Here is a 25,894-nt window from a genome sequence, read left to right on the forward strand (position 1 = left end):
ATTTGTTCTATCAGTCTTCCTGGAACTTGAAGGTAATTAGATGGGCCTATAATCTTTAGGATCATCCCTTTTATTCCTCTTTGATAAAGGTAGCCATTACATTGGTTCTGTTCCACTTCCCAGGGACTCAGTTATTGAAAAGAGTGCACTCAGGATCTAATTCTCGACTGCCCTGAGATATGTTACCATGTGCTGTGAAATTGAACCACATGAGCGGATGTTCATTTAAACTGCCCTTCTCCCATTGTTTCAGCAGAACTTGTTTTTAGCTGTTTCCACCCATCTATGAGAAAATAAATATTTTCTTAGACTTTCTTTTTTGTTATGTCTAAGTGAAATTCTTTTCTCCAAGTTATTTGTTGTCTAGCTCAAGACTTTTATTTTGCATTTTCTCCCTAATAATAATAATAATAATAATAATAACAATAACAACACTAATACAAACACAGTTCTTCCAATGTGCTGGTCACTGTGTTAAGCTCTTTATATAGGCCAGTCTATTAAATCCTCACAGTAACCCTGTATGATGAATGCTATTCTCATCCTCATTTTACATTTAAGAAGTCTCAGGGACAGCAGGCTCTTTTTTGTCCTGTGTCACAACTTGAAAGTGACAATGTCAGATTCTAACAGAAAATCTTAGTCTTGTCTCATTTTTAATCATTATGACATTCTTTCTAGTCTCATTTTCTTCCCCAAAGTCCAGTTTGATGCAAAGAATATAGGTCAGTTCAATACTGAACTGAGATTGAACAAAATTGAGCTATTCAATAAAAATTCAGAGCAGTTCAATAAAAATTTAAGGACTACTAAATTAAAATTAGTAAGAAGCCAGTTTGACACCATAACATGCTGTATTTTATATACCTAGTTAAACTAAATGATGTTTTTATTTTTTCATTTAGCTTCTTTCATGCTTCCAGTTTGAATATTTTGTTTACATGTGCCTTTTGTAAACATTTTTTTCTAAATTTTAGTAGTAGTTTAATTGTAATCATTCATTTTAAAAACATGTAGTATCTATATATGTCATTTTACACACATTAAGTGATTTGGATCTTAAAAGTTGATAATCTACCATATTATTCTTCTCATTCTCCATAGACTCTGCCCCTTTTAAGCATATTTGCCTAGATGATTGCTTCTGGATAGTCAGAGATTTGGCCCCCAAGAGACATCTGACAATGTCTGGGGACAATATTTATTGTAATCACTTGAGGGCTGGAGTACTGGTGTCTAGTGGGTAGAGGCCAAGGATGTGGTTAAACATCCTATAAGGAACAGGGCAGCACCACACAGTAAAAAATCACTAAGCTCAAGAAATGTCAGTAGGACCAACATTGAGAAATCCTGAGTCCTAAACTATCCCTGGGGACATTATCAGCATGAACAATAGAACTGGGCTGTGCATTCTTACTGAATGCACATACATACATACAGTAATTGACACGACATCTGTTAAATTTTTGACAAAAAATTTGTTTAGTTCTCAATGTTCTTGGAATGCTGTTGATATTTGCTGAAGTAAATGTCCAGAATCCATTCATTTATTGAAATTTGAGTATTCTAAAATACAAGCAAACATTTATCTAGTATTGTAATTTGCAATCCCTTTAGATGTAATCTTCGATCATCAAGAGCAAGTTCTAGGCTGCTATGAAATTAAGTTTGCTTCTTCAAATAGTTTGAGCACGATTGTCGTTTAGTAAAATAAACATAGCTCTATTATTTCTTAATGTCTTTCTTAACAAGTATAAGATTAGACTACTTCTCACAAACTCCCACTGGGCAGCACTTAAGAAGTGAGTAATATTTCTGTCTGTTTAAGTCAAGTAATCCCAAATGGAAGTAATTTACAGGAAGGCATCGGGGACAGTTACAATAGACATATTGCAATATGCCACTGGAAATCAACATCTCCCCACATGTTTGATCAAGAGGCAGATGGAAGCTTTTATCATATTTATTTAATCTGAAATACACATGGTAATTACACTGGACCTTTGATTCAAGGCCTTATTAATGTCTCCGGAGAAGTCAGGAAATGAGTTTGTCAGTTGCAAACTGATGTAGTCATGACCCTCTGGGTAGAATTTACATCTATCACTGCCTAGATTAGAGTAGAGCTACAAGTCACTTTTTATCTCAAGAAAGTGAGGTAAAGTAAAAGCTTAGTTAACCTGTGTAAGAGGAATAAGAGGCTCTCGCTCTGTCCAAAATATTGTTTATACTATTTTTCATTCATGCTACTCCAGAATGGCTCCCTCCTGTGAGTTATATGTGAGTAAAGTAGAATATAAATTTTATGGCCAATATCTCACAAAGTAAAATTAACCAAAACACCAAGAAAGGCACATTGAAGTGAAACACTCTCACATTTCTAGTCCCAAACCTGGGATCTTAGACAAATTCTACAATTAAGCTTAGCAGAAGTTAATATACATGGAGTTTCTTTGGATTAGTGATAGGAAAAGGACGATATCACAAAGATCACTTTTCAAAATGTTACATTTAGGAAAATGTGAGTTAGCAAAACTGTATTCTAACTCTTCAACTATGATGTTTTTACATAATACTAAAGCATGTATCAACGATGACCAGTATTAATATGTATAAAAAACATTAAAGTCATACAACTATTAAGGTAGATAGAGCTTATTTATCTCTGGAGGACGGCTGTAATGGAAGACATCGACTAAATGTTAAAGTTTTTCTAACATTCAAAAATGTGCATTATGATTATGTTATTTTATTTTCAAAGTTAGAAAAAGGAATATATATGTATTTGTTTAAAGATTTGTACGTGCATATATGGGGGGGGTGTGTGTGTGTGTATACAGCCTCTTGAAAGTGCTCACAGAAAATATAGCATTTTCTGATATATTGTTGATGTTTTATAAGAGAAAAATATGAATTAAGTTTATTACCAAAGAATAATAATAGATTGCTATTAACATAGGATGTATAACTAGTGAGAAATATTCAGTTGAAACATATACATACTCTGAAATGACTTCAACAATTTTATTGCTTGATCAAAATGATATTAATGGCTATTACTGTTGTCCTAATAAACTTGCACATAATTTTATTTTGCTAAATTAAATTAAAAGGCTATTAAATTAAATCCTTTTAAAATTTAAATGCTGATTAAAAAGCATAAAATAATCCTATCAATAATTTATTTATTACACTAAGCCAATATGATATATACCACAGCTATCCTGTGGTTATCTCCCATATTTCCATTCACAATGTTCTTAAGCTTGGTTACTTCTCTGTTTCCGTTGACATAGCACTGTTATCTCAAATGAGTTTACATTGTACAAACAAGGAAAGTACATATTGAACATCTACCCTGCTGGATGCCCTATTAAGAATGTTCTACGTAAGAGCGCATCTCATTTTCACAAGAAATTGTATAAGATAGGTGGTCAACAAGGGCAACATTTTACAGAAAATAAAACAAGGCCTCTAACTATAAAAGACATTTAAAACTAGGATTCATAATCAATGTCTCATCTTTATGGCAAGTCTTTTCCAAAAAAAAAAAAATGGTAAATTTTGAAATTCTTCTTTAGTAAAGAATTGTTGTACCCTTATTTTTTCCTATTTTGTATTTATAACAACAAAAACCTTTCATGTAATATAGTAATTAAAATTTCTTCCATATGCAAAGTTAAAACCAGTCATGATTCAGTGAACAAAACAGAGAACCAGATATTAACGCTGCTGATTCTAACTGAGCCGTTGCCTTACAATGTGACTGGATTAGTCCATTCTCACTTTGCTATACAGAAATACCTAAGACTGGGTAATTTATAATGAAAAGAGGCTTAGTTCGCTCACAGTTCTGTGGACTGTACAAGAAATGTGATGGTGGCATCCGCTCAGCTTCTGGGGTGGGGGGCAGGCATCAGAAAACTTACAATCGTAGCAGAAGGCAAAGGGGGAAGGAGGAAGGTGAGGGTAGGTGCTACACACTTTTAAACACCAGATCTCATGAGAACTCACTCACTATCACGAGAACAGCACCAAAGGGATGGTGCTAAATCACTCATGAGAAACTGCTTCCATGATCTAATCATCTCCCATCATGCCCCATCTTTAATTCTGGGGGTTACAATCCAACATGAAATGTGGTGGGGACACAGATCCAAAGCACATAATTCTGTGCCTGACCCTTCAAATCTCATGTCCCTCTCACATTGCAAAACACAATCATGCTTTTCCAGAAGTCCCCCAAACTTATAACTTGTTCCACCACTAACTCCAAAGTTCAAAGTCTCATCTGGGACCAGGCAAGTCTCTTCCGCCTATGAGCCTATAAAATCAAACACAAGTCTGTTACTCCCAAGATACAATAGGGGTGCAGGTGTTGGGTAAATACTCCCATTCCAAAAGGGAGAAATCAGCCAACAGAAAGGGACTACAGACCCCAGGCAATTTGCAAACCAAGCAGGGCAGTCATTAAGTCTTAAAGCTTCAAAATAATCTCCTTTGACTCCATGCCTCACACCCAGGGCAGACATGGTTTGAGGGGTGGGCTGCTAAGGCCTTGAGCAGCTCCATTCCAGTGACTTTGGAAAGTTCAGTCCCTGTGGCTGCTCTTATGGGCTGGCGTTGAGTGCCTGAAGCTTTTCCAGGCACCCCGTACAAACTGACAGTGGATCTATCATTCTGGGGTCTGCAGGACAGCGACTCTATTCCCTGAGCTCCACTAGGCAGTGCCCCAGTGGGGACTCTGTCATTTCCCACTTTGCACTGCCCTAGTAGAGGTTCTTCATTATGAGCTGGCCCCTGAAGCAGGCGTCTGCCTGGACATCCAGGCTTTTCCATACATCCTCTAGAATCTAGGTGAAAGCTCCCAAGCTTCAAATCTTGCACTCTGTGCACCCACAGGCTTAACACATGGAAACCACCAAGGCTTAAGGCTTGCAACCTCTGAATCGGTGACCCAAGCCGTAGCTGGGTCCGCTTGAGTCACAATTAGAGGTGGAGGGGCTGAGATGCAAGGAGCGGTGTCCCAAGGCTGCACAGAGTAGCTGGGCCTGGCCCAGAGACCCAGGAGGACAGAATGAAACCACCCGCCATGGAGGGCCTGCTGCAAAGGTCTCTGAAATGCCTTCAAGGCCTTTTCCCTATTGTCTTGGGGTTTCCACATTGTCTTGGCTTTTTACTTATGCAAATTTCTGCAGCCTGCTTCAATTCCTCGCCTAAAAATGGACTTTTCTTTTCTACCACATGGCCAGGTTGCAAATCTTCCAGGCTTCTATACTCTGCTTTCTTTTTAAATATAAATTACAGTTATTCATCATTTCTTGGCTTACACCCTGTGATAGGATGTTAGAAGCAGCCAGATCCAATCTTGAATGCTTTGCTACTTAGACATTGATTCTGCCAGATACCTTACATCAATACTCTCCAGTTCAAAGTTCCATGGATCCCTGGGGCAGGGGCTCAATGCAGCCAGTTTCTTTGCTAACACATAACTCACGTGACCGTTGCTCCAGTTCCCAGTAAGTTCTTTATCTTTATCTGAGACTTCCTCAGCCTGGAGTTCATTGTCCATATCACAACAGCATTTTGGCCACAACCATTCAACAAGTCTATAGGAAGTTCCAAATTTCCACTCATCTTGTCTTCTTCTGAGCCCTCCAAACGTTTCCAACCTCGCCTGTTACCAAGTTCTAAAGTTGTTTCCACATTTTTAGATATTCTATAGAAATGTCCTACTCCTTGGTACCAATGTTCTGTATTCGTCTGTTCTAGCATTGCTACAAATACCTGAGACTGGGTAATTTATAAAGAAAATTGTCTCACAGTTCCACAGACTGTACAGGAATCATGATGCTGGCATCTGCTGGGCTTCTGCAGGGGAGAAAGCCCAGGTAACTTACAATTATGGTGGAAGCTGAAGGGGAGAGCCAGAACTTCACATGGCAGGAGCAGGAGGAAGAGAGAGTCGAGGGAGGTGCTACATACTTTGAAACAATCAGATCTCAGGAGAACTCACTCACTCACTATCATTAAAACAGCACCAAGGGGATAGCGCTAAACCATTCATGAGAAACTGCTCCCACAGTCCAGTCACCTCCTATCATACCCTACCTCCAACACTGAGAACTACAATTTGACATGATATTTGGTGGGGAAACAGATCTAAATCATATCAGTGACTTTAAAAAAACAACTTTGTTATTTGTTATTTTCTTGTGTTACTTTGTAAGACAGTTTGAACTCTTGGTGAATGACAAATTCTAGAAAAAAGGAAAAAAGGGATTTTTGTGAAGGTAGGAGAAAAAAAGAAGCGAATGAAATAAGCACAATTTGTTACAGAAACATAAACAAACAATTACACTAATTTGGAAGAATGTTTATAACTACATGAAGTTTTCAACTGTAATTAAAATATGATTTATTTTAGGTTATGTATTTAATGATATCTATGAAAGATCCAGTCTGTACCTGTAAATTGTACTTGTATTGCTTAAGTAGAGGAAAGCGATAGGGTTCTATCTTTAAAATTCTGGGACATTCTTTAGGTATTAGGTACTACTTTGAAAAGTTTTAAAATTTTACTTTTATTACTATAACATATAGTGTGGAATATAAAATACAGATATTTTAAGGTTGCCATTTAAATTATTCTTCAGCACAGTTGAAATGACTGTAGTGAATGCATCTTAGAGCTTTCAGTTAAGTCTTTTCATTTGTATGCTTGGCCTATAAGGTTCTGTGCAATAATTGTTAAAATGAATAATTATATTTTATGCATAACAAGAATTTAGGCCCAGTGCTTTTTAACAATGATGTAGGACAAATTTTTACATATAATTATACTTCATATTAACTTGTAAGGGCAGAATTATTTTATAAGCATATTTGCCACTCATTAATATTTAAGTAAATTTCCTCTGAAGAATTTGTTATAGGCTTAGTTAGCTGCATTTTGCATACTTATTTCTCACATTTAAAAAATCAAAATCTATTAATTCATAGAGTATGCAAATTTTCTGTACACTTAAATAGAAAGCATTGTTGTAGTTTAAGCATAGTATGTTTCTTACAAACTTTCTTTCTTTTTGGAACAATAAAGTGTATTTTATACTCACAAACATGCACGTAACTATTTCTGTCATATCAGTGTCTAGATCCATAACTATCTGATCACTACATTCTTGATGATAAGGTCATAGCAGCTCTTGATAGATATTAAATAAATAGCTTATATAAATAGCCAAATCTCTAAGGGTTAACTACACTGAAGTTTTATACCAGTATTTTCTTCTGAATTCATGTTATAAGAAATCAATAAATTTGATAAAACCTTCTTCCAAAATTCTTCCTATAGCGGAGTAAATTTATGTAATTAACAGATCCAAAATTAAGTGACATTCTAAGTTGGTTTCTATAATATAATATTTGAAATATCCTAGTACATTTTTAATTATATCCTATCAATTACATTAAGAGACTGGATTTTCCTTGAAGTCAAACATTTGAACTCTAAACATATTTTCTACATTATCTTTTGGGTCTAAATGCATTTTTTTGCATGTACACTTGCCAAGAACTTGTCCACCATGTATACTTTTGGTCATTTGGGAAAATAGGTTCTGGATTGGGAGATGCCGAAGAAACCCAGTGATATTTGGTCTTTGACTGTTTTCTTCCAACGTCCTTGTGGAATAGTTTCAAAAGAGAACACAGCTCAGAGAACAAAGAATCTCAGGAAAGGAATCCTCTCTACAATTTGGGAAAGTTGTTCACAGAAACATGTGCTCAGGCATCCATAAGCCAAACAATTGCCTTTTAACACACAGTAATCATGGTTTATTAACTTTCCCCTTATGAAAACTCTCTTATGCTGGTCTAATTCAGCTTGGGTCAGGTTCAGTTTTGCAGTTAGGAGCCTGGACAACAACATAACAATAAATATTTACTAAAAAATTTAAATTTGGAAAGAAAATAGTAACTATGTTTCAAGATTGATTTGTGATTCAAATGAGTTTGTACTTATTTAATCAATTTAATAAAGTAAGAATGATTTTAATAAATATTAACTATTATTATTATATTTTTGGGGACAAGTATTGTACTAAAACTTTTATATATATTATCTGATCAGATATGCACAAGAATTTTATGTGTCACCTACTATTTTTATCCTGTTTAATAGATGTGAAACTAAGGTAGAGGGAAGTTAAGAAAGTAACATATTGGTCACATAGCTGGTGTATAAAGGACCAGTAATGGTAAGATGGGAGTGATTGAGTTACTTTCTATTTGAACATAACTTAGTAGATGAAAAAGTAATCGGAAAACATCTATTTAAGCTTAATATTTTAATATTTAAAGCAAGCACAAGCCTTCTCCACTGGTATGTAATGATCTCTTTTTAATGATATATAGAAAAGACATATATTCATTATTGTAACTGAGGAACTGGTTCAATTATCATTTATAGTGGTTTTTAAAACTCATAAACATAGTTAACATAATTTATAATTATCACCAGAATAATCAATTCAAAAAATATATAACATACTTATTTGACTCTAGTGACTAGTGTTATCATATACATTTTAAACTGACTTGTTTAAAAATATATTTTAGTAGAAATGGTATTGTGTGTCTAGTGTATTAGCTCATAAAAAATTAATATGTTTCTAACAAGTGATGTTTCTTTCCCATTTAAGTGTTTATTTTTCCATCACATATATTACTGCACATGGATAAATATCACAATCAATTAGTACAGCCTGAAATTTTAGAATAACGAGGAGTCTATAAATGATCTTATTGGCAAATATTTACTCTTTATTATACTAAATATTTTTAAAAAATAATCTATACTATTTTTGTTGTTTCCTCTGAAAGCATGCTTAATTTAATTATAATCAAGTCACGTGTCCTTTTTTTTTTTTTTTTTTTTTTAGTTCAGCTTAAGAAGAAATGTGTTTAAACCTATGTCTTACTCTTAGGCAAAAATAATTGCATACAATATATTTAACTTCCATTCTGCTTAAACATACCTTAATTTATCTTTTTAGATTTTCATAGAATACATTGCCAAAATAGATATATGGCAATGTCACATTGAAGTCATTTATTTTTCTTCCTAATGGTTGTTCTTATTTATTTATTTTATGTGTGTAGGCAGAGAACAGTGATGTGTGAAGAGTTTGGTATTGTTGACATTGAAGGCAGAACAGCTCCAAGAGAGAAAGACATGAAGCAACAGAATAAAAAACAGCAATTCATATAGATCACATAAAATAAAAGTCACTGTGAAATGAATTTTAGTATATATATCTTTTCTGATAAAAGCAACCCCAAACTACAAAATGCAGGCTTGTTGTACGACGTCTAACATTATGAAACTCATTGTTTTATTTGCATATTTATTGAACACCTTTTAGATATGACATATGCATATGTTCTGTCTTAGTCCATTTGGTCTGCTATAACAAAATACCACAAATTGGGTAGTTTATAAACAACAGAAATTTATTTCTCACAGTTCTGGATGCTGGGAATTCCAAGATCAAGGTGCAGGCAGATTCAATGTCTGATGAGGGCCTGCTTTTTGGTTCATAGATAGTGTATTCTCTGTGTACTCCCATGGTGAAAAGGGCAAAGCAATGCAACTCTCTGGGCAACCCCCTCTTTTTTTTTTTTTTTTTTTTTGGTGGATTCTTGCTCTGTCGCCCAGGCTGGAGTGCAGTGGTGCGATCTCAGCTCACTGCAACCTCTGCCTCCTGAGTTCCAGAGATTGTCCTGCCTCATCCTCCTGAGTAGCTGGGATTACAGGAGCATGCCACCATGCCTGGCTAATTTTTTTCATTTTAGGGCACTAATTCCATTAATGAGGGAAGAACTCCCATGACCTAATCACCTTCCAAAGTCTCCACCTCCTCATATCATCACACTGGTGATTAAGATTTCAACATATGAATTTTGGAGGGACATAAACATTTAGACCATAGCAGATTCGTTATAAACTGATTTTTAAACAATGACTGTTTTGAGAAAAGCAGAGCAGGTACATATTCTCATTTATAGACGGAGAAACTGAAACTCCACACTAGTCACGTGGAAACCAGAGTGAAATACTCTTTGAGATCTCTGAGCTTAAAAAGAGACGGCTATTTTATGAAGGCAAATTAGACTCTGCGTTATGTGCCCAGTGGATAACTTAGCTGACTTTTCCCAGCGGCAAATGGCCCCATGGTAATCCAGGGCAATCCAAAAACGTATTTTATTTTCCCTTTGATCACCTAGATAGCCTTAAAAAACATTCTTTCCTTTCACTTTCCCCCTGTTGTCACACAGGTCATCTCCTCATGGAAAGTTCTCTCGCTTTATGAATGCCAGTGAGAAAGGAGGTGAAGCATTTTGTGAAGGGCCCTCAGTTCTAACGGCCGCACTGCTCTGCTGGTTGAGGGTCCTTTCTGGAGTTGTTCAGATTCTTCAGAGCTACAAAATCGCCTCACTTGAAATAGTCGAGGAAATACTAGCCGGCATTCCCCAGCAAAAAAGGTCACCGAAAGGAAGAGAGCTATGCTAGAACCTACTCTTTCCCAAAATAGAAATACCATTTCCGGATACATTTTCCATTTAACTTTTGTTCTCAAGAACAGGGTATCTTTTCCAAGGACATATTTTATTTGTGCCCAGCACATTATTGATTATGTATAAAGATAAATTAATAAAATTGATTGTGAAATAATTAGGATGTCTGTAAAGAATGAAGAAAGGATGAGCAGATCTGATCACGAAAGGGGACAATCTTCCAAGGAGGGAAGCTGCAGTGCAACGCATGAAATTAGTGCGCAGAGTGGCCACACCTTCCTTCTGCACTCCTGGCAATCACACTGCACTCACTGAAGCATTTTGTAAATTGATTGTATCTCTAAGCTAAACAGCCTTGGAACACTAAAAACAAATCAAACTAAAACAAAGAAAATGGTGATTTTATAATTAGTATGGCCCAAAACGCTGTGGATAGGAAACTTATGTACTCTCACAGATACAAACATGCGGGGCCATTTGTTTTCTATTAGCATCATGGGAAAATAAAATTATGTTAAACTAAATACATTTTGAGAGGAAAGATTAAGTTTTGTGTTTGCTTGGATTTGCTTTAACCCACCATTGAAATTCTGTTGTATGAGGTAGCCTTAATTTAAAACTCATAAAGTTTCTACACATACTATGTATACTTAAAACCATGTGTAAATCACTGCACAGATACGAAGAACTGTGCATTTTCGTGTTTTCTATCTCTTAGATAGTATTCTTAAGTGCTTTTGTCAGAAACAGTAATTGTACATAAAATTAGGAGATAATAGATGGCCCTTGAGTGAGTGCAGTGATGCATTTCTCTCCAAGGACTTTGCTAATGCCATATACTGTCAAAGAACAGTTTATTTTTTCCCACAAATTATGTATAACTGTTTCTAATGTTGCACCATAGCGCCCCTCTTTCTGAATAGTTATTCTTTTTAAATAGGGGAAAGTGGGCCCTTAAGTATGTGGAAAAAAATTCTAATTTGATGTTAGAATCAAATTATAAAAAGTAGTAATTAAGTACATACTGGATGAGTCATTTATACTTAACACTAATTTCTAAAATATTTAGATAGTACCAGTTTTATTATAATTTGGTATTATGAAGGGGCAGTGATCCATTGCTCAGCACAGCAAATTGGCATATAAAAAAAAATCTGTTTGCAATTTAGCATAAGAATTTAATAGTATTCATTCACTCAATTTGCTTAGCTCTTAGAACTGTGTAAAAGTGCTGTTGCAGCTATATTACAAGTGTAAGACACAACCTTTGTCCTCAAGAAAACTTACATCTTTGGAGAAAGATAAAACTTAAGCAGGTGAATTAATCCGGAGGGGTAAACTCCTGGATTAAATAATTCAAGGAGAATTGACATAGAGAGACTGATCCCCGTTGTTTGGAATTTGCATGCACAGAGGGAAAGAAGTATGTCTTACAGGATGAAGAAGCATGAATAACAGGAGATTATTTAGCATGGATGGGCATTGGACTCTCCATCATGATAGAAGAAAAAAGAATACAGACTATGTGGAAAAATCAAATACTATAAATGACCTCAACCAGCTCTTGTTCCCAAAATAGGAGTCATCTTAGCCATACTAAAAACTGACTTTCATAGTTAATTTTAAAGCTTTTCCAAGATTCTTTCAAAACTAGTTTAAGCAAGCTGTTTCATGGTTTATCAATCCTTTATTAATAATAACTGATTTTTCTGAGTAAACACTTTACACACATTGAATAAAATTTCAATGTATTACATAGAGCCTGACACAGATTAAATACTCAACAAATTATTCTCTTATTTAATCCTCACCCACCAGACTGCCACCAGATTCTTTTTCATCTAATCTCATGTTATGCAAATCTTTCTGTATTAATATTTTCCCTAATCTTTCAAATAGACACTTAGAAGGGTTCACAGTTACCACATGGAGTAAATTAAAAGTCCTGAATGAGTCTTTTAAAAGGCTGAAAAAGGAAACCTGTATTTCTCTACATGGCAGCTTATACTTTCCAACTCTCTCTTTTTCCTTCCCTCATAGAACTAACAGTTGGATAGTGCTTCCTTTGTGTCAGACATTCTTCTGAGCCATTTAAGAGTACTGATACATTTAGTCACTGACAATGCAGGGAAATAAGTATTCACATTCTAAAGATGAGAAGGCTAAATATAAAACTTGACCTATGTCACACAGATAGCAATAAATGGTTAAAGATTTGGTGTAAACAATTTGTAAATCCAGATTTTGCAAGCAGTGTCTTCCACTTGAAACATTTCCACTGAGTTTTCTGTTAATCAAAATTTGACTTTGAAAATGTATTTATTTTAATATATAATAACAATTGAATAATAATCACTTTCTTTGTATAAAAATGTCCTTGGAACTTAATTTTAAAATATTTTGAATAAAATGATTTAAATTTTAATTATTTACTACCATTATATTTATAACTGAAAATCAAATATAATAACTTAATAAAGTACTTTTTATTAAAAAAAAAAAAATTTACATGGCCAGACACAGTGGCTCACACCTAGCACTTTGGGAGGCTGAGGCTGGTAGACCACCTGAGGTCAGGAGTTCAAGACCAGCCTGGTCAACATGGTGAAACCCTGTCTCCACTAAAAATACCAAAAGTAGCCTGGCATGGTGACGCAAGCCTGTAATCTCAGCTACTTGGGAGGCTGAAGCAGGAGAATTGTTTGAACCCAGGAGGTGGAGGTCGCAGTGAACTGAGATCACGCCACTGCACTTCAGCCTGGGTGACAGAGCAAGATTCCATCTCAAAAAAAAAAAAAAAAAAAAATTCTAACACTAGAATGAAGAGCTATTTGGCATTTATATTTTCTACATACCGTTATCTTAAAGGGCCCGAAATTCTTCATATTAGAGTTTGTACTTTGTATTTTAAGAACAGAAAACATGATAGACTAGACTCTCGATAAAAAACCCAGCAATGATTTCAGAGATAGAATTACATAATTTAGGATTTCTCCATATTAAGATTTTAAATAAAACTATAAATTAGTGTTATTTTTCACTCTTGTAAAGATTTAAAATTACTGACCTTAGGTATTATAATTTGACATAATTTTCTCTTTGGAGTCCTTTACTAAGCATCAAATACTAAGCATCAAATAAATGAAAGTTGTTAAATTCAGAAAGTTTTATGTTTACAATATCTTTTGTGTTTTTTGCATTGTCAGGTAAAAGAGATTACTAATGTATTATCAGATCTCCTGAAATTTACTCCAATGTTAACAGGCTAATGCCAACAAATCATGGGCTAATGCTTGAGAATGAAAAATGATCTTTAATGATACATGATGAATTTGTCTGAATAATAACACAGACACAGCTCTCTGTTAAGAAATTTCAGAAGGTTTTACTTTGTCTTTTTATTGCTGTGAAATAGGAGGTAGATGTGAGAGGAAATATGAGAAATTCCCGTTGAAATTTAGCCTTTAAATTATGTATTCTTCCTGCATCATTCAGGTGATACTTATCCTCAATCCCAAACATTTGTTTTAGTTGCTAAGAATAAAAACTTAAGGAGAGACTCTTAGTTCTAACAGTTATGGGGATTAAAAAAAAAAGCATAGTCAAAAATATTACTTTTTAAAAAAAATACACTTACTTGTAGACATATAAAATAACTTTTTTCATATCCATATTATCTTTAAAACCTTAAAATCCTATGAAAATATGTTGATTTACTTTGTCAATGAAACGAAAGGTGAAAGTTGAAGTATTTCCTTCATAGATTATAAGAATGAATAGGATCAAATAAATATATGTTATAAATTAATTTCTTCAAAACTTATGTTCATCTGTGTCTGAATGTATCTGAAACAAACTGACACAATAACGAACATGAGAAATTTAAATTGGTCTACAACAAATTTTCACAGGTCAAATCGTTTTAATGTCAAAAAAAAAAAAAAAAAAAGGAAAGGGAAAATGGCCTACATACATAATCTGAGATTCTACTGTAAGAATGAAGATTATAGGCAAAACATATTAAATAAATCAATGAAGTCTTTCCCTAATAGTGACCTGTATCCTAAGACACTACCTCCATTCCACTCACTAGGTACAGATGTCATATAATTCATATTTCAGTTGCAAAGAGAGCTGTACCTGAATTGATCTACAGCATTAAGAATGAGCAGGAAATACCTACAGCATTAAGAATGAGCAGGAAATACCAGAACATCAGAGAGTCTTTGTTCAAGTCATCCCAATAGTAAGATTAAAAATGAGAAAAGAAAATTCAAGGATGTGTAAAGATTATTTATTTATTTATTTATTTATTTATTTATGTTCGAGACAGGAACTCTGAGTACCTTAAACCTCTTTTTCCTTATAAATTACCCAGTCTGCGGGTATGGCTTTATTAGTAGCATGACAACAGACTAATACAGAAGGTGTGCAATATATTTAAAAAATAATAACGGCCGGGCGCGGTGACTCACACCTGTAATCCCAGCACTTCTGGAGACTGAGGCAGGCAGATCACGAGGTCAGGAGTTCAAGACCAGCCTGACCAATATGGTGAAACCGCATCTCTACTGAAAATACAGAAGTTAGCCGGGAGTGGTGGTGCATGTCTGTAGTCCCAGCTGCTCGGGAGGCTGAGGAAGGAGAATCACTTGAACCCAGGAGGTGGAGGTTGCAGTGAGGCGAGATTGCACCACTGCACTCCAGCCTGGGCTACAGAGCAAGGCTGTCTTAATAACAATAACGATAATAATAATAATAATCATAGCTTTGAATATTTTATTAATATATTATTAATTTTAACAATATTATCAATTATTATTTATTAATTATTATGACTATTGTTATAATATAGGATAATCATATATTATGTAATGATTAATATTGTAATAATTATTAATATCAATTTATTAATAATTATTAATAGTAAATATTAATTTTATTAATAATTAATATTAAATATTAATTTATTATTAATAATGGCTAATATTGATGTATTTTAGCTTTATTAATATCAACTTATTGATATTAATTATTAATATAATTACTAATTTATCTTGATATTTAAATATTTTCAATGATTGAAAATTTTAAGAACAGAAAATAACATTAATGCAAACATATGATCCAATATCAGAAAACTACGCAACTTACTAAAAGACACGGAACGTGTGAATTGTTAAAGAATCATGCTGATTCTGGATAATACACTATATAAAACAAAATATATTTATAAGTTTATAAATCCCAATAAATAATCTGTTATATTTTGATTCTTCCAAAATTTTTCTGAACTTGATAGGGGGTGTCTTTTAGAAGTCCTTCAACTGATTTTTAAAACCATAATACTGGTGTAAGATTGGGCATACAGATCACTCATATAGACTAGAATGTGCAGAAACATAAAAATATATAGACAATTATTTTAGAAACCTATAAAATATATAGACAAATATTTTATATATAAAATTGATAGACAATTTATTTTAAAAAATAAAATTATTGATGAAAGAAATTGTGTGGAGGACAGCTGGCTGTAAAAACAAAAACAAAGTTGTATTTTAACACTTTAGCCTCAAGTCATAGACCAAAATACATTTTAGAAGGATTAAAGTATAACAAAAGGGTTAGATGACCATATAGATTTATATGCAATAAGATTTTATAATCTTATTGCAAAAGTATTTTATTCCATGACCCTCAAGCCATGTGTCATACATAATAATTTAATGGATTTGATTACATAAAGGTGTAAGACTAATCTATCTGAAAATACCAAAAATGAAAAATAGAGAACTTGTTAAAAAATGTGAATCTTTCTGTAAAGAGAGCTGTTAAAACAAAATTTAAATAGAAAAATGGACAAATTGCATAGACAGGCATTTCAAAATTAATGAATTAAAATAGCAGAAAATGTTTAGACATTATTATGTTAACCTGTAATTTCATTAATCCAAAACATTTAAATTTGGATGTTACTTTTCCACATTAGAATGGCAAAATGTTTTAAAATTGTATTTTGATGTAATACAATATGGAGAAAAGAATCCCTCAGGTACTGTTGATGGGGGAGGGGGGTGAATTTGCACAATTTTTCGGCAATGTACATTGACAATATTTATCAAAAGCCTTTACAAAATATTTATACCATTGATCCGGAAATACTTTTTAGAATTCACCTTCAGCAAAAAAGACAGGTGCAGAGATACATGAACAAAAATGATTTCTAAGTTCTCTAAAAGAGTACCCATTTCTGAAAGGTACTCAGCAAATATAATGGATATGATTTATGACTGTATATGAAAATTGAGCAAGAGGTGGATTTTTAAACTGATTCCAAAGTATATCGCAAGTAATATGAATAGTGAATTCAGAAATATGACAGGTTTATTTTTTCCTTATTTTTGGAGATTCATGGGCAATGATAGAAATGTAGGGAAATACAAGAAATAGATATTAGAGAGCTAAAATTAACTCTCATAACTTTAATTTTAATGATTAATGTTTTTAAAGTAAAGCTTCCCTGCCTCCCATACCCTCGCAATAAGCATTTCAAAGGTGTATCATTAGGCTGGATGCAGTGGCTCACACCTGTAATCCCAGCACTTTGGGAGGCCAAGGTGGGTGGATTTCTTGAGGTCAGGAGTTCGAGACTAGCCTGACCAACATGGTGAAACCCTGTCTCTACTAAAAACAAATACAAAAATTAGCCGAGGCTAATTAGCTATGGTAGTGGGCACCTGTAATCCCAGCTACTTGGAAGGCTGAGGCAGTAGAATCACTTGTACCTGGGAGGTGGAGGTTGCAGTGAGCTGAGATCATGCCACTCACTGAACTCCAGCCTGGGCAAAATATAAAACAAAACAAAACATAGTGTGTATTGTTAATTGGGCTTTTTTTTTTTTTCCCGGAGATTTAGTGACAAGTAGCTTTACTTACTTCTTTGACTCTCTTATCTTCAACTTTTATCTCCTGAGGTCACCCAGGAGGGGCTTACATGTGTGAGGATTTTTTATTGGCTGAGCCTTCATTTAGTTGTCTAGAATACAAATCACTTTGTTTAATCAACTGTAAGAGAGACTGGAAAATGCCTAGTTCTAATAACTGAAAGCAAAGAAAATGTTTATCAGCTAGAAATCTCGGCCCCAATATACCCTTCTGATCACCAAATATTTTTTCACCTCGTTTCCTTTACACACACCACTACCACATCCCATCTAAAGAAACAAACGAAAGTTCCATCAAACCAAGGTATCCCACTCAAAGCTCAAGATCTTCAGATATGCACAATTCTCTTCATCATCTGCTGAAAAGAAGACAAGTTATTAATGCTCCTCTCCATCCCATACACAATACACATGATAGAGGAGAAGCACTCCTTGATAATATATACTCCCATTTGGAATTAAAGGAAGAATGGTATACACAGGGTAATCAGGGATCTGTAGCAATTATAAAAACATGCCAGGCTGGCATGACAAGGCCCCTCTGTCTTGGAAAGGATTGTTTTTCCCTGAAGAACCTGGATTCTCCTCTATTCATTCTTTTTTTGCTTTCCCAAATTCTACCTTCTGTTGAGTTCAACCTAGTTAGTCATAGTCCATGACTCTGTTTGAAGTAGGTGTTGGGGAGTATGTCCTCCATCAGGGATACACAGCTTTTATAGTCCACTTTTCACATTTAGCAAGTTTAGGTGTCTAGAGGTTGTTTGAAGTTTCAAAGAGTCAGACTATTTTTTCTTTCTGTCTAGACATATGATCCTTTGACACAGAGTTACATTAAAAATACAGAAGACTCACAATCTATTTGTCAGATTAATGTTCCTATAATCCAGCCCTAGTTTTTGAAGGCATTCTTGCCAAGCCTAATTTATTTCCTTACTTTCACTCTCTCTTAAATCCATCTGTAAATTATAAATAGCTATCCGGAGGCTATCTGCAACAATGAACCTGGGAAAGCAGGAAGTACACTCAATCTGATCTTTGTCACAGGGCTGAGTCTTAGTGGATTTTATTGCCCAGGTCTTCACTCAGTTTTATCCCTTATTATGTGATTTCTATGAAGAGCTAATTTTCCAAATTTTTGAGTGCTCAAATGTCTGGATATTCTTTTGGCCTTTTCATTTCTTCTTGAAAACTGGCCATCCTTTTCTGGGCTGATCTCTTGCCTGTGAAATCCTATTGAAGGCAGAATATAAAAGTATATTATTAATTTGTCTCTTTCCAATCACTTCCTGTAGAATCACAAGTTCCACCGGCATTTAAATCTTGATGCTGAGTATTAATATTCCCCTTTCTATCAACAGCATTTAACAGTCCCAACCCCTGCTTTCCTGCCAAAATACATTCCTCCCTTTCATCAACTACAGTGTTTTCTCCAATATCACTTCCTATCTGACTGTTCTCTCCTTTTCAGTCTGCAAAACTGGAAGTTCTTCCTCTTCCTGAATTTTAAATATGGAAGTTCCCAGTGGTCAGTTCTCAGACCTCTTCTTTTCCCCATCTAGACACCCATGGGTGAATTAGTCAATTTCTATAGCTTTAAATAATATTTATATAATGATAAATCTCAAATATCATTTTTGGCCTTAGGCTTTCTCATGACATTATTTTAACTAGATAACAATATAGTTGTGTTAGTCACACCAAAGAAATATACAGGCATACACACACATATTTTCAGATGGAGGTGAGGAGGAAGGAACGGCCTATAACTATACAAAATCATGTATGTATATTTGCTTATCCAATCTTTTCCTTAAAATGTAAGCTCAAAGGCAATAGTGATTGATGTATCAAATGTTATATCCCCAGATACCTTGTATATTATAATATTTGTTCACACGATGATTGGTGTAACACACATTAATGTATTATTTAATAAAAATTGTGTTAATTTTCAAAATAATTCATTCTAATGCAGTTATGTATTCTATGACTAAATAACACATGAACTGGAACAATATTTTCCTCTCTTTTCCAGATCCTAATGCTTTGGCTGGCCAGAATGGCCCTGACCATGCTCTCATAGGAGGAATAGTGGCTGTAGTTGTATTTGTCACGCTGTGTTCTATCTTTCTGCTTGGTCGATACCTGGCGAGGCATAAAGGTAGGTTATATTCAGTCAGAGTACTCAACGTTGGCAAAATATTCTAGACTAACTTCATTATAAAATATGACATCAGTGCATATATGTTTCTGTACATGTGTGTACAATAGGGAGATAGAGAGAAATATTAAATTATTTCAGTGAATTCTTCATTATTTTACTTAAATTTAAAGTTGAATTGGCTTAACAAAATAGTGTTTAGCCAACGGCTAGATGTCATAGAGTAAGCCACTGGCTCAGAAAAATAGAAAAAAAGAGAAGAAAGTTTGTAATTTATGTCTAGAACTGAAATCCAACTATAACTATTTGGTTGATGTTTCTGTTTGTCAATTTGTGAACATCTGTGTAGCCATATTTAGTGAGGAAAATATATATTATGCAATGGGCCAGGTACCACTTTATTAATATAACCTACTTTTAAAGAAGTTTCCAAAATAAACGGTGACAAGTTTAACATGACCATTTTAAGATCTTAACAAAATATAGTCCCAGCTACTCGGGAGGCTGAGGCAGGAGAATGGCGGGAACCCGGGAGGCGGAGCTTGCAGTGAGCCGAGATTGCGCCACTCACTCCAGTCTGGGCGACAGAGCGAGACTCCGGCTTAAAAAAAAAAAAAAAAAGATCTTAACAAAAGACCCTGATTGCTACAGCTATAAGGTTCACATTGATTTTATCCATCATTAAAGAAGTCACAATTACTTATTACCCATTTCAGTTTGGCCCTTGCCTGTAGTAAATCAAGCCGTAACTTCACCTGCAGGATACCTGAAAACTGAAAGGAAACAGTGCAACTTTAGAAGAGTCAATTGGGTAGCACATTAGGTCTCAAAAATCTGGGAAAAGTTTCTTCCTAGATAATGTCACTTTAATGCTGAGTATTTTACCAGTCTCACAGAGCTAATATATTTTTCTTCCAATATATGCAGGAACGTATTTAACAAATGAAGCTAAAGGAGCTGAAGATGCACCAGACGCTGATACAGCCATTATCAATGCTGAAGGCAGCCAAGTCAATGCTGAAGAGAAAAAAGAGTATTTCATTTAAGATGCAGGCCAAGATTCTGAGTTTTACTACCAGGCTGACTGCTGGAGAAAACTGGCTATCATCTTTCAGAATTCATTTCTACCATCGTCTGCTACCCTTATTAACTCCCATACTGTACTGCTATCAGTAGCCAGTGCATACCAACAATCAGCTGTTGAAAGCATCATTCTTTAATTACTGTACCATCCATAATGCAGGACATTTCTTACTGCCTAAATTTCACACCATTGCTCTTTTAACATACAGTGCTTGAATATACAGCCTTAACAATGTTAATCATCTCCTTGGATCATGATACTGAGTGGTTTTTATACATTAAAAAATGTGTGCAGAGTTTTTTTCCCCCCATTTCTTCCCCTTTAAGTCATAGACCTTATCAGTTTACCATTGGACAGCTTTCACAAGTAACAGGATTAGGGAAGGACCTAATGTACTTATGATTAATTGAAGGTTAGAGGTTTACAATTACTCTTTTCTACATGTCTGTCTTCAAAGACAACATGTTTTGGAAACATATGTCCTAGAAAACATAAAATGAAAAAAAAAAACACTATAGTGTAGTTTTTGGAATGTTGGAGATTATACTGGTAAAGCTGTATCGATTTGCTATTGAAATATAGTATTTGATACAGGAGCCATGTGTACGAATTGCAATCATGACATGATATCTTCTATAATTATATAGATCTTACTATTAGGATATTGTAGCTTCATTTACCAATAAATTATTCCAAATGATTTACTGCTTTTGGAATCACAAAGATTTTATTCATTTCTCTAATTTGATTCTATAATTTATTTGCTTCATAAAGATTCACCTGCCTAAACAATATTGAAGTATCCGTAGGGCACAATTTTGAGACATTTTAGTATCTGTATATAGTGCATATAATAAATCCAATTAAACATTATTTGATACATATTTAACTTTTTTGGCTGTATGTAATTCAGTCATAAGTAAGCATTTTCTAACGTCCATTATATCCCTTTAGATATTACTTAAACCAATATTATAAGTAGATAACATGTATTAGTATTTTTGTCTGTATGTCCTAGCACTGTTCAACAACAAATTTTTCTAGTTCTTGTTAATTTTTATTTGTTATACAATGGAAGCACAATGTTATAAGGAAAGGTAATTTTAAGCTAACAACCAGTGCACAGCCTCAGGTTTTAAATTACAACCACAGTTGAATAATAACCTAAAAATAAATTTTAGTTTGCTAAAACTTTACAAATTTTCATTTTGCAGTTCCAGAGCTGCTTACCTATGTTGGTTTGCCAAAAAGAAGTGTTTAAGATATGTTTTCTGTATAAATGAACTAATTCTTTATATTAAATTCCTGTCTATGCATTTTGTGAGGTACAAACTGATGAAACAGTGAGTGATAGAGAATTTCTGCCATGCTTTTAACTCCAAAGTGAAAGTCTCTTTCTCTGGATTATTTTAAAATTTTGGTGTATTTAACCATTAAGAAATGCTGTATTCTTAAATATGACACAGTCAATCTAAAGTCTTATTATTTCTTCTAGTAAAATAAAATATTGTTAGATTAGTTCTCATTAAATTTATTATATGCTAAAGAATAAAACTCCAGTTAGATTTCAAAAAAATCCAATTTACAAGCATTGCACCTTTAAGAAGAAAACAAATATGACAATATGGTAGCTATACTTGTGATGTCTGACGCATGATGGCCTATGGTTTTAAAAATAGTATTGTGGAATATATTTTTGGGGAATAAGAATGGTTGAGTGCAACATCATGTATTAATATCAAATGAAAGACAAGGGTGCTGTATCTTAGAGTATTTATCAGTAAAGTATAAATCTTTTAAGGAAAATGTTAGAATTTTCAAGTTTTTTTTTGATTGTTGAAGCATTTATCTTGTTGATTTCTTATAAAAGAAAAAGGACGATGTCAGTCAAACAGCACTTTTTCAGAATATACAGAACATAAATAATATGATGTGGTTGAGTGTTAACATAATAAATCATATACAGTATGACATTTTAAGGAAATAAGTCTGCATTGATGTGATTGCATGCTTGTTTTTACAGTTCACTCCATACCATCTGTGGAAAAATGCAATAATATGTTAATATACTATGGTAGTTTTGAGAGAATCAGGTAGGTGCTACTAGACACATTGAAACTAGACTAGGTTTATAAACTGTTCATATCTTTCAATGCATAATCTTTAGAAAGACTCCACAAAGCAAAATTCATCCTGTTAGTACAAAATGGAAAGGTTCTTATTACAGAAGTAAGTTGTACAAACTGCATCATCAATTACTATTTAAAGCCTAATTTCAGGATGCACTTACGAAATTGCCACTCTTCATCGATGCTGTATTTACATCCTTCTTCATTTCATCTATATTCTACTTGGCTCCAACAACTAAATTTTGCCTAAATAACTCAGTCATTATTTATAGCACTGTAAAATTAGAAATTCAAAATTGGTTGCATTTCAAGATTTTTGACTCTTTTAACCCTTCAGAGTAATATAAAATCTCATTAGAACTCTTATAAATCCAGTTAGCTAAAACAACTAGATTACTATACTAGTTATAAACACTGGTATATTATAATTTGTGGGATCTAATCAAATGTTTGCCTGTTAAATATAGTTTGATTTAAATTAGATATGTTCTGAACTGGAGAAAATAATAGCAATGAAGTTATATTTTCATACCTTTAAAAATTATTTAATTTTCAACCAAACAAAAAATAAATTGTAAAAATTCTGCCCATTTCTATTCCAACAAGTCAGAAAATAATGACATAGTATTTCGAAATGAGAATGATGTCAATTGCATTGTCTGGAACGTGCACGTTGTGTGCACATAGAGTCAATTTCTGTCTCTTCTAAGTGAGCACAGTAGGTAGGGAACTCAATGGAAGCAATGTGCACACACACACACCCTTAGTAGAATATGGAGCATTATTCTTTACCAAAAGTAGCTATTCTCTGCCAGTGTACTGTTTACAGTGTAAATTGGTTGTCCTCCATCAAAATCAAGTCTAAGCAGCATTTTTCTTTCTTTCTTTCTTTTTTCTTCAATTTTTGCGTGTTCCAGATAGGATTATTATCAAAATTAGGAGGAAAAAGAAATGTTTGTGACAGAGCGCATGAGCAGAGTATTGATGGTGTGCATGTTCGTGTGTGTGTATGTGTGTGTGTATAAGAGAGAAAGAAAAATAGAAAAGAGAGAGAAATTTCAACTTGTTTTCTTTTACCAGAGAATCCAAGAAGCAGTTTAAGGAACCTGATATTGGAGTTTAATCTAGAAACTGGATGATCTCATATTGATTCAAGATGCTTAATCTTTCACTGAAACCCCACAATTAAAATAACAAATAGAGAAAGAAAACTAACTTTCCCAAATATGGCAAAGAAACTAACACCTCATTTATTTTTATTTCTTTGTAAAAATATAAATATCTCAATCAAAAGTACAAGCTCATTTGTAATTATGTACTCATGATTGTAACAGCATTGAGATTCCATATAGGCACATGTATAGCAGCTGTTTGACAGTGATGGCTCTTCCATGTAACATAGCAGTTATCGTGTAATTTAGTGCCACTTATTGCAAAGTGTTACCAAGGGGAACATTTCAAATGCTTTTTGTTTTTCTTTGGACATCAAGATAATTTAGTGGACAACAAATATGAAATTTTACATTATGCTTTTTAATTGTGGAGAAAACGCAAAACCTCATGTTTTACCGCAACTTTCCCATGATATTGCTAATTACTTAGAGTCGCTCAAATTGCCCAATATTATTTCCCTTTGCAAATGCTAATTTCTGATAAAACAATACAAAACAAAAAATAACCAGTAATCACAGCCGAATAAATGAAACACCTAATGAGAATTACTGTTGAGTAATGCTTTTTATTAAGTGGCACAAAGTACACACTAAAAACTATGCAAAATATAGGTAACTACAGTGTACGTACATGTAAGTATCTTGTACTTGCTGTGTATGGATGTTGGAAACCCATGTAATTATAATATGCATTTTGAATATTGGGAAAGAGGAAATCTTAGTGTAGATAATAGAATTTGTTTTGAAATATACACTGGCAATATTGAAATATACTCAGTGCAATATCTGCAGTTCTATTGCTGGATACTTAATGCAAAGGGATTTTAAAGAATTCTTCAACAAGATCCAAGAGGTTGCTAATCTTCACCTCTCACACACTAAAGCATTCATTAAAATACAACTAATTCAAGGACAAGTTAAGTTTTTCTTATTAATGTGACACAGTAACATTTTTATTTGGATTAGTTTTTAGTGTTATTGCAGAGAAAGAAATAACCTGAGTTTTAAATTTCGATTCATATCTCATTGAATTGGGAATTCTTCAGTTTTGTTTGAAATGTGTGCATGTTTTCATAGATTGTAGTACTTTTATTATAAGTACAAATGTAGTCAATGAAAGAACATAGGGTACTTTTAATAGTTAGTCACTGTATCTTAATGGGAATTTTTAAATATCTTTTTTTTTTCTATTCATTTTTTCCCTTTCTCTGTCTATTCTACCCCTGAACAAGCCCTTTGCACTCATACCCTTCCAAAGGCAATGGATTGAAAGTAGCAAGATAATAAAGAGAGTTAAAGGGGACAACATATAAGAATGGGTTCTAAAATCATCAGCATTTTTATGTATTGAGATTATTAATACTGAATGCAATAGTTATTGGACATAGCTGGTAAGTTCTCTGCCATGCATACTTACAATAATCCTTCTACCTCTCACTTTTAACATGGGCTATGATACTTCAATATAAATAGAGGAAATAATTATTTACCAGATATCCCAGGAAGCATTCTTACGGAACTATTATAACAGTGCACTCCCCACCCCCTGGGAAATCTCAAAAGCCAAGTTCTTCAGTGTATTCTGTGGTGTATGAATCTGCATTTGTTTTTCCTTTTCTATCATTAGCTTTTCCTAAAGGCAAAATATTATAACTTTATAAGAATAGTCCTTCTCATGCCTATTAAATATTTCAATGTTAATATAATTGTATTGATTTTTAAAAATAATTAAAATGGCAACACTTTGCGATCCAATCTGATATTTAATTTTTAAAATGTAACATTTCTTATAAATTCATGGTGTGTTTTAAGTAAAAATCATG

The 25,894-nt window shown here is 33.6% G+C and overlaps 1 protein-coding gene across 4 annotated transcripts in view; it reads left to right on the forward strand.

Annotated features, from left to right (window-relative positions):
• Positions 1 to 23,772, forward strand: part of CADM2 (cell adhesion molecule 2) — a 1,067,553-nt gene extending 1,043,781 nt beyond the window's left edge. For all 4 annotated transcript variants that reach the window (XM_017955045.2, XM_009198278.4, XM_031661802.1 and 1 more), the window contains 2 exons: positions 19,561 to 19,686; positions 20,614 to 23,772. In XM_017955045.2, coding sequence (XP_017810534.1) covers positions 19,561 to 19,686; positions 20,614 to 20,732 — 245 coding nt within the window. In that variant the 3' untranslated portion in view covers positions 20,733 to 23,772. The remainder of the gene's footprint in view (positions 1 to 19,560; positions 19,687 to 20,613) is intronic.
• The last annotated feature ends 2,122 nt before the right edge of the window (positions 23,773 to 25,894 follow it).

The sequence above is a fragment of the Papio anubis genome, chromosome 2 (genome assembly GCF_008728515.1).
Source record: "Papio anubis isolate 15944 chromosome 2, Panubis1.0, whole genome shotgun sequence".
Taxonomy (NCBI): Eukaryota; Metazoa; Chordata; class Mammalia; order Primates; family Cercopithecidae; genus Papio; species Papio anubis.